Consider the following 15,022-nt stretch of genomic DNA (forward strand, 5'->3'; position numbering starts at 1 on the left):
GGGAGGGAGGAAAACTTTTGCTTTACTGGTTTTTGGTTTTTTTGTTTTAAGTAGCTAGGTCGCCAGCTTCGGCTTACACGCTGCAGCTCTTTTAATTAACCGGACAGATGTTTTCCGGGGAGCACTGCCCCTACTCCAGATTTTCAAAAGGGGGGGTACTGCTCAAGGCAGGCCTTTAAAGTCGGGGGTGGGGTGGGGGGGCCAGCAAATTCTTCTCAAAGAGTTAGTTGTGTTTGACATGGAAAAAAATAACTTTATTTTTAAAAGATGGAGATAACTCTAAGAAATGTGGGAGCATGCTATTTCTTTTCTCTCTCCTGAATATTTTTTTAATGGAATAAAGCCATGCACGGCACCCCACTGCCTTGAGCTCAGTCTCATACCCCAGGATGCACAGCAGAAGCCAGGGTGCTGCTGGGGTCACCTTCGCCGTCCCAGCATGAAAGAGGAAGAGCCTGCGCTCAGTACTGCATCACAGGAAAAGTCACAGGAGCACTTTCAAACAGGAGCACTTTCGAACAGGAGTACTTTCGAACAGGAGCACTTTCGAACAGGAGCACTTTCAAACAGGAGCACTTTCAAACACCGCAGGACTCCCAGCCATCTTCTGCGACGAGCTAGGAAGTCTGATGTCGGTCGCTACATTTCTGCCACAATAGGGCTGAGTCCAACCCCTTTATTTCTTTTTTCTTTCCCATAAAATGGATGGTTTTTTTTAATTCTTTGAAAATGTTCATAAATATATACGCTATATCTCTATCATATCCACCCTTCACTCTTATCTCCACCCACCTCCAACTTCCTGTCCCCCATATGTGCATATGTAAGCATGCATGCATTTTTAACTCACTTGAGTCCCCTAGGTGTTAAGGATTATGTCATTAAGTCACCAGCCTGTGATGGCGTCCCAGCCTAAAAAGCGGTCATGCCCTCTGTGCTGCCTCTTTTCCGTATTCCCCTCCCTGCGCACGATCTTTGTCTCTGTCTCTCTCTCCTAATAAAGCTCTAGAAAGGTAACCATGGCTCATGATTCTTCCGCCACCACAGCATCCAGCGCTCTCTGCCGTCAGCATGGCCGCCTTAACCAGCTTAGGCTGGGGGGTCCACCGGGATCATAACCTCAAAGAAAAGTGTCTCTCCCTCCCCTAACAGTCACAAATAGGCACCCTGTACTTCCTAGGTAAAGTCCCTGTATCTTTCATGGCAACAGATAGAGACTCGGTGTATAGGATTACATCATACTGCGCCATATCAATTCAGAAAGAATTTCCATTCTGGAGGTCTTAGGAATGCCCCGCCCCCCAACAGGAATCCACTGGAAGGTGTAACTCAGAAAATAACGTCTGAAGTTTCACCTGTCTATCACAGGAAGGAAAATGGCAGTGAGGTTTGTCTGAGTGCCCGCCCACCCCACCCCACCCCCCCCCCCCACAAGAAAGTGACTTAACTTTCTTTCTTAACAAGCTCATTGATGGGTCTCCTCTACTCAAGCCTTTGTGGTTTTTTTTCTCTCAAGACAGCCCAGCCAGAAATACTGAGTTCCAGCTATGGTGGCGCACACCTTTAATGCCATCACTCAGGAGGCAGAGGCAGGTGGATTTCTGAGTTCAAGGCCAGCCTGGTCTTCAGAGGGAGTTGCAGGGCAGCCAGGGCTGCACAGAGAAACCGTGTAAGCCAGAATAAATCCTTCCCCCTCTTAAACGTCTTCTTTTCAAGTATTTGTCAGAGCCATGAGAAAAATAACTACTATCCACAGAACACTAACCTGCTGGGGACACTTCCACTGAGGAGTCATGATTAAAACCAAACTCGGCGTTTCCTTCTCCGGAACCTGGCTGTTCTCCTGAAGACCTCCTCACAATGCAATAGTACCCACTCTACTGTCTGCCTCAGGACCATCACATCTAAATACTGCTAATGCCCGCTGAGAACGTGCTACCCACTGTGTGGAAGGCTCCACATTTCAGAGCATGGAGGCTGGGATGCAAAACCCATCTGATCTCAGAACCCAGTCTTCTGACCTAACAATGGCCACAACTAGGACACACCATTCTGTCACTGTCTAGAAGTTTCCACGCTGCCCCTGGGCGGGCAAGACCTGCCCCTACCCACATCGGTGGCAATCACTAAGCTGTTTGTAGTTCCCCTTCTGTACAGATCGGACTCTGAGAATGCCCCCTGAAAGCAGTCATCTGGGATGTTACCTTTGGTCAATGGCCCATCACTGTGCAGTGTCCTTGAGATTCATCGTGGTTGTTTTTTGTTTTTTTTGTTTTTTGTTTTTTTTTTCTTGCCAATGCCAACACAGCTTACTTATTTTTATTGCTGAGTGCTTTTATATGGGTATGCCGGACATATGGATTGTTTCAGACGACTCTGGACTGAACTAGCCATACATTGTGTACACATTCTTGTGTGAATCCAAGGTTTATTTTGTGTGGTGCCTGAGTACATGCCTGCAGAGGAGGCTATCAGGTGGTCTTATTTCACCATTCTCCATTGTATTCCCCTGAGACAGGGTCTCTCATGGAACCTGGAGCGCTCAGGCTTGCTGTGGGATGTTCCGTATGCTCTGAATGTGCTGCTCTGATTGGTTGATAAATAAAGTGCTGAGTGGCCAGTAGCCAGGCAGGAAGTATAGGCCGGACAAAGAGAGAGGAGAGGTCTGGGAAGTGGAAGGCTGAGTCAGGAGACACTACCAGCCGCCGCCATGAGTAGCAACATGTATGATACTGGTAAGCCATGTGGCCAGGTATAGAGTTTATAGAAATGGGTTAATTTAAGATGGAAGATCTAGATAACAGGAAGCCTGGGCAACACGGCCATACAGTTTATAAATAATACAAGCATCTGTGTGTTTATTTGTAATCCAAGCGCTGCTGGATTGGCGGGTGAGAGAGATTTGTCCTGACTGTGGGCCAGGCAGGACCAGGAGATAACCCCAGCTACACAGGCTAGGTTTCTCAGCCGGGCAGGCCAGCCAGCAAGCTTAGGTCCTCCTGTCTCCGCCTTATCCTCAGGGCTGGGCTACAGGTGTGCACAGCTATGCCAACCTTTTGGAAACGGGTTCTGGGGACCTGAATGCAGGTCATCATGCTCTTACCCACCGAATCACCTCCCCAGCCCTAAACTTTTCTGCACTTCATTCAGCCATGGTGTATCAAAGAGGCTGCCTGTTGAATCTTCTTGGTGTTGTGCATTTTAAACACCTCTGACGAGAATGAATTTCTTCCACACCACCAGGCCTTCTTTATGTGGTTAAAAAAAAAAAAAAAATCAGTCATTTATTCTCTGAGCTTCTAGAACACTTGGCCTATGTGGCAATTTTATCTATTAGCAGCACAGCTTCCAAGAAACACTGCTAAGTCCTCTACACGCAACTGAAAATTCCTGGAAGTTGGCAAGCCAGCTTATGTCCATACTTTGTGTGCCAACAAACACAGTGCCCGCCCGATACACAGTAGGTATGTTCAATAAATATGCATGATTGAAAATCAGAAAAAAAAATTAAACAACTGCAAATAAATTAAAGTTAAAATACATGATTTGGGATGATAAAAACTTGACTAGAATTTTATAAAACAAAATATGACAAATTTGTATAGAAAAACAATCATAAATATACCTAAGTGCTCAGAAAAAAAATACATTTTGCATCCATCTTAAAATTAAAATTTCGCTTTTTTGGACTCTACAGAGCTGGTTCAGGGGTTGAGTGTACTGATCTTGCAGAGAACTGGAGTTTGGTTCCCAACACTCTCTTCAGGCAGCTCCTAACTGCCTGTAACTCCAGGTCTAGGGGATCCGATGCCCTCTTCTGGCCTCTTCGGGCAACAGCACTCACACATGCACATACCTACACACACATACACGAAATTTTTTAAAAAATCCTTTAAAAAAGAAAAGAAAACCGGGCGGTGATGGCACACGCCTTTAATCCCAGCACTTGGGAGGCAGAGGCAGGTGGATCTCTGTGAGTTCGAGGCCAGCCTGGTCTACAGAGTGAGATCCAGGAAAGGCTCCAAAGCTACACAGAGAAACCCTGTCTTGAAAAACCAAAAAAAAAAAAAAAAAAAAAAAAAAAAGAAAAAAAAGAAAAGAAAAGAAAACTTTGATTTTCTAGTGGTCTTCCTCTCCTAGGCAGTATCTTCACAAAGAGTCAAGCAAAGAACCACAGGGACCAAAGAACCATGTGGGGACAGTACTGATTTACGGGTTCACTGTCAGTGGCCACTGAAGCTCATTATCAGAGATTTCTAGATTTAGGTCATTTTCTGATTTGTAAGACGAAGCTTCGTCTGTGACATAATTCTAGCAGTAGCCAATGAGAACCGAGAACCACTGGCCCCTGCAGGGCAGACCTCGAGTTCCACTGAACACTGTGCCCACTGTATTCCACAGAGCCATGGAAATCTTTGAAAACAGAACTCTAGTGCCAAGAGCCCGTCACATGGCTGAGTGGGCTGACAAATACCCTCTTTTTGAAGGACTGCTAAAGGCTCCCAGGTTCACCTAGGGAGTTTAGAAGACATCATTATGAATTAAGTCTGTGGCTGTTTGTTTCCCTGTTCATCCCACAACACAAAATCAAATTAATTTGACAGTCTCATACTTTAATAGAAGTCACACCAAGTCTAAGAGTAATTCATCCTTCTCGGGGGACAGAATGCGCTTTCAGACTTGGCATTGGGAACCTCCTGAGAGCTAACCCAAGCAAAGGGAATACTAAATTAAAATGCCTGGACAGTCACAGACTTGGCTGTAAAGCTGGTTAACCGAAGAGTCAATGCTCTTATACATGAAAAGTGTACAATACTCTTATACATGAAGTCACAGGTATGGAGGAGCCCAAAGTTCAGGACTTCAGTGAACTTCCAGGCATACTGCTGGTCTTGGGATGGAATTTTGAAAAGAAAACTATATAAAGTCTGCACTTGAAGCCTGGTGGTGGTGGTGGTGGTGGTGGTGGTGGTGGTGGTGGTGCATGCCTTTAATCCTCAGCACTTGGGAGGCAACAGCAGGCGGATCTCTGTGAGTTCAAGGCCATCCTGGTCAATAGAGCAAGGTCCAGGGCAGCCAAGACTACACACAAAGAAACCCTGTCTCGAAAAACAACAACAAAAGGTCTGCACTGGAAACTGACAAAGTATGCCTGCGACCCAGCCTATGACATCAGGTGGTCCAGTCTTCTGACATTTCCTTTACAAATGCTCAGGTTTCCTTCACAGCTATGCTGGCCTTTGAGTCACGGGTTGGACAGATACAACTGGTTAGAAAATTGAGAGAATACTATTTGGGGCTGGGTGTGGGAGTATATAACCTATAACCTTAGCATTTGGGAGACTAAGGTAGGAAGACCACAAGTTCAAGTCCAGCCTGGACTATAAAGAGATTTAAAAAAAAAAAAGGGGGGGTGGGCTAGAGATATGGGGGTGTAGCTCAGTGGCAGAGTACTTATTTACCTAGCACATGCAAAACCCTAGACTCAATTCTTACAAAAAAAAAAAAACAAAAACAAAACAACAAGAAAAAACAAAAAACCTATTTTATGGCATGTCAAAATTCCATCAAATTCCTTCCTCAGTGTCCACAAATAAAGTGGTATTGGAAGACAATCACAAACGGATTCATGGGGTTTGGTTTCTTGGTTTTGTTTTCTGAGACAGTGTCTCTCTGTGTCCCCATGTAGCCTCAATCACGTGATGCCCCCACTTGAGCCTCCAGAGTGCTGGGAAGGCAGATCTGTGTTTCCCAAGGCAGCCTCAGTGTGGCAGCAGCAAGCTGAATTCCTGTGGAGGCTTTAGACTGCCATAAAGAGTACAGACTGTTCTCCCAGAGGATCTGAGTTCAGGTCTCAGCAGCCAGGCTGGACAGCTCAGAACCACCTATACCTCTTCCAGGGACTCTAATGCCTCTGGCTTCTACAGACACTTATTTGCACTCACCTGGACATGTCTTCTCACTTTCTACATACACATAATGAAAAGAGAATCTTAAAAAAAAAAAAATTAAAAACCTAGGTGGTTTACACAATGGGGGTCTCATTCTGTAGCCCAGACGGGCCTCAAATTCTCTGCCAACCCTGCCTTAAGCTCTCGAGGGCTGGGATTACAGGTGGGAGTCCACACTGTCAGAAAGATCTGGTTTTTTTTTGTTTGTTTGTTTTTGTTTGTTTGTTTGTTTTCTTTTTCTGTAGTCTGATTTTTCTTTGGGCCAAAAGCTCACAATAACGACACAGAGACTTATTAATTATGAACGCTCGGCCTTAGCTTAGCTTGTTTTTAACTGGCTCTTATAACTTGAATTAACCCATTTCTATTCGTCTATGTTCTGCCACGTACCACCCATCCCACTTCCTCCATGTCTCCTGGAGTCTCTCTCAAGCGCCAAGATTCCTCCTCCTCCTTCCTCTTTCTGCCCCAAAGTCCTGCCTATATCTCCTGCCTAGCTATTGGTCATTCAGCTTTTTATTACACCAATCACAGTAATACACCTTCACACGGTGTACAAACATCCCACACCATTTTAATTATTTTTATTTTATGTGTATGGGTGTTTTGTCTGCCTGACATGCATGTCTGGTGTCCAAGGAGTCCAGAAGAGAGCATCAGATCCCCTGGAATTCAGTTACAGTTTTGAGTTGCTATACGGGTGTTAGGAACTAAAACCAGGTCTCCTGGAAGAGCATCCAGTGCTATTAACCACTGAGCCATCTCTCCAGCACCAAGACCATTTCTTAATGAGATCCTTGCCAAGCATAACACTGCTGTTTGAACGTCAAGTCTATTTAATTGTAATCCTTAAGAAGAAAAAAAGCCAACTCTGTAGCCTGTCTATAACCAGGAAAGGAAAAATTCTTATGCAGCTGCAAGAAACGTAAGTCAAAGTGTAACTCTGCTCCCTGATAGAAACCAAGGCACAGCCGGGCGGTGGTGGCACACGCCTTTAATCCCAGCACTCAGGAGGCAGAGCCAGGCGGATCTCTGTGAGTTCGAGGCCAGCCTGGGCTACCAAGTGAGTTCCAAGAAAAGACGCAAAGCTACACAGAGAAACCCTGTCTCGAAAAACCAAAAGAAAGAAAGAAAGAAAGAAAGGAAGGAAGGAAGGAAGGAAGGAAGGAAGGAAGGAAGGAAGGAAGGAAGGAAGGAAGGAAGGAAGGAAGGAAGGAAAGAAAGAAAGAAAGAAAGAAAGAAAGAAAGAAAGAAAGAAAGAAAGAAAGAAAGAAAGAAAGAAAAAAGAAACCAAGGCACTGTGAGAAATCTTCAGTTTAGGGGAGAGGGGCAGGGAAGGGAGAATGGGAAAGTCCCAGCCTGTCTGACATCCCCTACCCCGATTCCTTCTCTTTCCAGAACTTCACGAGACGAAACCACCTTAGGCTCTGGTGGCCCCATATCTGGGCTGTTTAGTTCATGATTGAATCTTTTCTTTCTAGATACTTAAACTAGACTTCCCATCTTCTAATTATTTTGTAATACATGCCTTCCCTCTTTCCTTGGGAAAATAAAAAGCCGATTAGAACCCCATCCTCATGACCTCACTTCACCCTCATTGTGCTCACACAGGTCCTATTTCTAAACACGGAACATTGGGGCTTCAACACGGGGCTTTTGTGAAGGCCAAAGAATTCAGGCCACAACACACACAAAAGCAAGAGGATTTACTCTCCAACTCATCAGGAGAAAATTTTGCTGACCCCTGGCTTGGATTCTCTATTCTCAAAAGTAGGAAGAAATGCGAAACCTTTAGGCTGCATCTAAACTCACTGAATAAAATCTGTGGCTTAACAAGATTTATGGTTCATTTACACACACACACACACACACACACACACGTACGTACATACGTACGTGAGGGGAAGCAGGAAGACCAGGAGTTCAAGATCAACCTTGGGCAAATTCCAGATCAACTATGGAACCCTGTCTCAAAAACCCAAACATACATCATCACCACCACCACCAAAACACAGGAAAAACTTTTTTTAATACCAGCTCCACCCTGGGAGATCAATTTTTCCCTAGGCTGGGATCCAATCCCAGGCTTCATTTGTGCTAAGCAAATGCTGTGCCACTAAACTCCATTCTCAGCTCTGGGGAAAGCACTTTACAAACGGAACAGCTGGCATCTCTTGTGGCTTCAGAAGCTGTTTGCAGGGTGCTGCACTAACCTCCGTCTGCGTCATCTCACTCCGTCCTCCTCACATTCTAAAACAGATGTTATTAATACCATCTCCATCTAGAAGATTAAGCCAAGAGCCGGGCTTTGCCATCGAGCTGCAGGATTTGAAGTCAATCCTAGGCAAGAGAGATGCTGCTGCCTTAGCTGGTACTTGGGTCTGATCTGTCAGCATGCGGGGAATGATGGATTGGGAGGGAGCAGTGGTGGGCACCTGTGGATTCCCAAGATAACCACTGGAAGACCTGACATTGGGCAGGATTCTTTCCAGATTGCAAGAATAAATCTGAAGATATGCCTCTAACTACAACTGGCTTGTGAAAACAGTCCTACTTCAGTCAGACACACTCATGTCAGAATTTTATTATTTTGTTTTGTTTGTTTGAGACAGGGTTTCTCTGTGTAACCGCCCTGGCTATCCTGGAACTTGCTCTGTAGATCAGGCTGGCCTCGAACTCACAGAGATCCTCTTGCCTCTGCTTCCCGAGTGCTGGGATTTAAGGCGTGCGCCACCGCCACCACCACCTGTCCACTAATATCAGGATCTAAAGCCGCTTTTTTTTTTTTTGGGGGGGGGGATGATGCTGAGATGGCTCAGCAGATAAAGGCACTTGCTGCCAAGACTGACAAGCTAAGTTTGATCCCCAGGACCCACAGGGTGCAAGACAAGAACTGACTTTGTCCTCTGGTCTCCACAGGCACACTGTGACATGTGCATACTCTCATACACATTCAAAATAAAAACAAATAAATGTAAAATTCATTTTTTTAAAGAAAGAAATAATTAAGAGAAATTTTTTCCAATCTACTATCAGGGGACATAGATGTCTTATTAATTTTTTCTTTATTGTGTGCTAAGTATTGCAAACATTTATCTTGTAACTCAGGTGAACACTCAAAGAGGCAAGGGAAAAATAAAAGCCAATCCTGAAGGGCCTCAACACAACACTCACAACAGGTCCCACCAACGACTTAGTCACAAGCTGATGCTGATGCTTCTTCTCCCCACAAAGCAAGCGAGATCCCAGGAAACTGCATTTTAAAGTCAAACCTGAACAAACTAGAAACAATTAATTATTTCTTCCACTCTATAGAAATTCATATCATACTTTATTACTAAATGCTGGGGATTGGACCCCAGGCCTTGGACATATAAAACTATTATACATTACATTAAACTATTATATATTATAGGCTATTATACATTATATATTTATATATTATGTGTACTATTATACACACACAAAAAAAAACCCCACATGTTTTACTATTAAAGGCATGAAAATTTCTTCAACTCACAAAGTACTCCACATCTTAAGGAACTGAGTTTTGAGGTAGATGTTAGAGTAAAATGATCTAAAATACCTCCCACTAATAATACCAATTACATTTAGTTAACCGGGCATGTGCAGGACCATGGGGCAAGCCGGCCAATTAAATGTCACTTGGCTTCATCCTTCCTGCTTTAAGTGGAAATCGGACCCCTCAAATCTTTTCGTCAGTCTTTTTTTAAAAAAAAAAAAAAAAAAACTTAAATTAACTTAAAGATATAAATTCATTTGCTTTTCTGTCTTTCAGAACAATTGTGCATATTTCTAGGGAGATCATGTCCCAATAACATACTTTTTAAATTGAAAACTTAATTACCAGGAATGAAAGCGGCGGTGACCGCAGGGGGGAGGTGTTTCTAAAGGCGTCAGAACGGGTTAGTGTGAAAATGAAATTTCGAGAAAGCAGTTCGTCATGTAAAACTGACACTCGATCGGCCAGCAGAGGCGTGTGCATTCATTTCCAAGCCCACTTAAGCAAAGCTGGCCCCACTCCGAGCACCTTCCCAAGCCAAGGCTCTGTGAAAGCCGGCATTCACCAGGCCAGGCACAAACAGGGTTCCCTTAACCTACTGCCCTCTGGACACATCACTCTCTGTTAAACAGGCAGCCACTGCCAGATGCTCTGGTTAAAAATGGTCCCAGATGGTCGGCTGTCCCCTTCACAGAACACCCTGCCCCTTCCCACATCTTAACATGTGCCTGCCGAAAGCCTGGCCAGGCCCTGGTGGGAACGGAATAAAAACGATGAGAATCGGGGAGGTCTCAGGTTAGAAGGCACCTTGAAGACAGTCTGTTCAACAGCTGAACAGTACTTGAACCTACACAACTGCCTCCCTGCCAGCCACTCGGGTGGCTACTAGCAGATGCAGAGGTCCTGAACCTGCTGCCTAGCGAGGAAGCACCTACGGCCACAGAGGCCTTGTTACCTTGAACTCAAGCAATCCAGTCACTCAGGCTAATTCCACAGTCAGAAAACTTAGAGCTACTTAAATTGATATGATACCCCAAAAATCATGTTCTAGTTGATGCATTTCAAGTGATTTGACGGGCCTGGAGAGATGGTCAGTGACATGCTTGCCTCACAAGCATGATGATCTCTGTTTGGATCCAGTAGCACATGCAGAAACATACAACCTATGTAATCCCAGCACTGGGAAGGCAGAGGCAGGGGGTCCTGCCCCTGGTGCTTGCTGGTTAGTTTATGTAGCCGATGGGTGAGCTCCAAGTTCAGTGAGGGAACTTGTCTCCAAAAAGGAAGGGGGGATCAAACGGAAAACAACAGACACTGACCTCCAGCTTCCACACATATGTGTATACAGGTACATAAGTGCACGGGGAAACACCGGCACTTCCCCACACACAAGTGATTTTTTAAATGGAGCTACCTCAGATGGCATGCATAACAGATGTTACAGCAAAAAAACAGCAAAAGCAGCCAGGTGGTGGTGGCACATGCGTTTAATCCCAGCACTCAGGAGGTAGAGCCAGGCGGATCTCTGTGAGTTCAAGGCCAGCCTGGTCTACAGAGCGAGATCCAGGACAGGCACCAAAACTACACAGAGAAACCCTGTCTCGAGAAAACAAACAAGCAAAAAAAAAAAAAAAAAAACCACATAATAGTTTACAGTTTGGAAAGCTATTATTTGGAGAGCATCACGGTTCTAAATAAATAAATAATAAAAATAAAAACCAGAGGGCCTACCTCCCTTCCTCTCTCTCCCCAAATGAATGAATCGAGGACCACGTCTGTATATGTGCGTCACTTCCTTATATCGTCCATCCACAGACACATGTATGCATACACATCTCTAGAGAAAGCTTAACTGGTAACTAGCTGGGGCTGGAGAGGTGGCTCCGGAGTCAAGAGCACACACGGCTTTTCCAGAGGACCTGAGCTCTCACTACCCACCCAGGGCAGCTCACACCCACTTCCAGGAGCTCTGACTCTCCCTTCCAGCCCCAGGGCACCTGCAGTCCCATACACATACCGCCCCCCCAGATACATACACCTGGTAAAATAAATAACTCTTAACGAGATGTTAAAGAACTGCTTTTAACCACCGGTGATTTTGTTTTTCTGAGACAGACTGCCCTTGAACTTGCTATGCAGCTGAAGGTGGTCTTCAAGTCCTCACCCTCTCCACCTCCTCTGGAGCGCCGGGATTACAGTGTGAGCCACCATTGGGCGCTTACTGCCAAAGTCTCAATGCACCATTTCTGAGTTTCGTGCAAAAGCAGAACTTAGTTTATTTCATTTTCTAACCCATTATTCAACTTTTAAGATAAGCTAGCTGGAATGTATGCCCAAGAAGCATGTTGAGGAACAGGTTTCTGTTTCTCCTACATACTTCAACGTCTTTAACAATGAGAACAATCCAAGTACTGAGTTTGAACTATAGATTCTTTCTTGTATATTTTCTGAACATTTACTCATTTTATCCATATGAGTGTTTTGCCCGCATATATATATGTCTGTGTACTCATGTGTGTGCCTGTGCCATAGGGGGCCAGAAGAGGTTGTCAGATCCCCTGGGACTGGAGTTACAGATGGTTATGAGCGGCCACATGAGTGCTTGTATCCTCTGAACCAGTGGCAAGTGCTCTTAACTGCTGAGCCATCCCTCTAGACCCCCAAATTATCTTGATTTATGTGTCTGCAGGAGTATCTACGTGTGAAAGCAAACGATGCCCTGAAGTGGTAGTTACAGGTGGGTGTGAGCTGCCATATTCTGGTCCAGTGCAATAGCAGCTCCAAACCACTGGGCCACCTCCAGCCCAGATCTGCAGCTTTTCATCAATTGCCTCACAGCCCGTTTCCCACTGGATACAAGCAACAAGTCCCCTCTCATCAATGGTGAACTCACGGAAAGGGAGGGCACACTGAGAAGCCACCGGGAGACATACATGGAAGGCTCGGGGCCCTCGAGGCTGGGCTAACATCATCGTAACCAGTAGATTAAGGACGCTCAACCTGGACCATATGTCACTGCTCATCATTTATAAGCTTCTTGACAGAGATCGACAGTAAATTTATTTAACCGAGTGCAGATTAAATTAAAAACCAAATAATAAGATTACAAGCAAAACACCATCTGGAAAACCATGGCAAGGGACCATGGGATGGATTTCTGTGCTCCTGCATCCGAGGACAGGTTCACAGCATGTCCTGTTGACCCAGGGATGGAAATGATGATGCCCTACACTAGGATCACTGGGCCTCTCCCCTTCCATCATCTCCAAAGACTAATCTAGAAGGAAGAGCCACAGTACTTCCTGAGCTCCGACTGTGTGCATACGATGCCACACAACCCAGTGAGTCTCTGCTGGTCTCCCAGTGTGTCTCTCTGTCTCAGCGCTCCTCTCTCCCCGCTTCCCTCGTTCTCTCCTTACAGAGCTGGGGATTGAACCTAGGGCTTCATGCACGTTAGGCAAGCACTCCACCGCTGAGTCATATCCCCAGGCCCAACTTTATAATTTGTTAAACACGATTATATCACGCAGTTCTTTTCCCACATAAAGAAAATAAAACAAGGACAAGCCATTTTCTCTGAGAACACAGACGAAGCCATAAACAGGGATTGAGTGTCTTATCTCTAGTGCGTCTGAGACCATGGAGTAAATATTTACAGTCATGTGGGACAGAGGTGAGAGCATTATTATACACCATTTATGTAAACTGTTTGATACCAATCAACCAAATTCTAAGTTAAACGTATTTACTATTATTCAAATCATTTTACAAAATCTTCACTCTACAGTCTTATTCTTTAGTGTGTGTGTGTGTGTGTGTGTGTGTGTGTACAGACATGTGTATAATGTGAGTGCAGGCACCCACATGTCAGCATGCATGTGGAAGACAGAGGATAGTTTTCAGGCGTCAGTTCCCTCCCTCCCCGCGGACATGGGGGCACGGAGCTCAGGCCATCAGGATTGCGCAGAGAGAGCTTTTGCCCACTAAGCCATCTTGCCGGCCCCCATAATCCTCTTCTACATCCACCGGATACCCATAAGAACAGGATCTCCCTGTACCAACAGTGGTCTTTAAAAAGAAAAACAGACTCCCAGAGCGGGAGGCAAGGAGAACTGTGTAAGGACACAGAGACACCGGTTCTTTGTAATCGAGTCAATTCTCTTCCATCCAATAACCCCTTCCTCAGTCGGCCGCAGCAGGAGGAGAAAGGATCTGTACAATACAGACACACTCACCCAAGCCACTCAGCGTATATAGCAGGTCACCGGTGTCTAGGAAAATAGGTCCATTCTCCTGCTGCCCCTCCTCTTTATAAAACAGCTTGTAGCCCTGAATGGCGGCTGGGTCCTCGGTGTCTTGCAGCCACCTCACGGAGATGGTCGTACAGTTCAGGGGTTCCAAATGCAGTTCGGGAGACTTAGGGGCTGGAAGAGACAGCGCTGTGTCAACACCCCACAGTCCACAGGAAGCCAGGGGGCAGCACACACCTCTCAGCGTCAAGCCGATGTTGCCAAGTCCAACCATCACACTCTGACCTAACGCTCAAACTTCCACAGTGACAAGCCAGCAGGATGGCTCAGGGGAGAGATGAGCTTGCTGTCAAATCTGACGACCTGAGTTCAATCCCCAGGGCCAACAAAGTGGAAGAGGAGACTAAGTCCCACATGGTCTCTGCTTTCCACACATGACTTCGTATGCGCGCGCGCGAGACACACACACACACACACACAAAACAAAACCATTTACAAACTTCACAATGATGTTTAGTATAGAAATAGGATTTAAAATATACTACCTAAAAGACTAAGACATGTACATAACAAAAGAGCATCTATGTTCGTATATGTAATTATTTTAAAACAGTCAACTGTGTTCTAATTTTTACTGTAGAGTATTTCCAGTCAAATGACAGAGACCAGTCACGTTAGACTCCACACCAGTAACAGTCTACGTTCCCGCCTGTCTTTTGAAGCTGATGACTTAAGAACACACGACACTATGCAGTTGGTCTCAGTTTCTATGGCCCCTCTGGCAGCCAGTCTGCCTGGGATCATGAAGCTTTTGCTGCGCAAACTAACGGAGCGATGAGCAGCTTTACCCACAAATGGGCAAACAGAAGACGTGAATCAAATGCTTGACTTGTTCATGAGCCCAGGACCTTGCACATGGCAAGCGCTGTACTGACCACACGACAGCCCACTCCTCTTTTCACGCTGTCTCTCCCATAGGTTTTCATATCCCACGCTGGCTTCAAACTCAAAAACCACAGCCAGCCATGAACTTCCAACCCTCCTGCCTCGACTCCTCTCTAGTGCTGGGATTACGGGACAGCAAGTGTGAGCCACTAGACCTGGTGTGCTCAGTCCTAGGTGCTGCCGCCTGGACTTTGTGCACGTTAGGAAAACGCCCTACCAACTGAGCTATGGCACCAGTACCAAGGAAAGGCTTAGGGTTTTTCAATTAAGTTCATAAACTGTGTAATATCTGCAAACATGACACAAAAATATAAAATATGGGATGGAAAAAAATATGGAATGGAGAGATGACT

The 15,022-nt window shown here is 45.4% G+C and overlaps 1 protein-coding gene across 1 annotated transcript in view; it reads right to left on the reverse strand.

Annotated features, from left to right (window-relative positions):
• Window positions 1-15,022, reverse strand: part of Prtg (protogenin) — a 108,315-nt gene that overhangs the window by 42,740 nt on the left and 50,553 nt on the right. The window contains exon 11 of the mRNA XM_028865420.2: window positions 13,710-13,898. Coding sequence (XP_028721253.1) covers window positions 13,710-13,898 — 189 coding nt within the window. The remainder of the gene's footprint in view (window positions 1-13,709; window positions 13,899-15,022) is intronic.

This window comes from Peromyscus leucopus, chromosome 14, assembly GCF_004664715.2.
Source record: "Peromyscus leucopus breed LL Stock chromosome 14, UCI_PerLeu_2.1, whole genome shotgun sequence".
NCBI classification, from domain to species: domain Eukaryota; kingdom Metazoa; phylum Chordata; class Mammalia; order Rodentia; family Cricetidae; genus Peromyscus; species Peromyscus leucopus.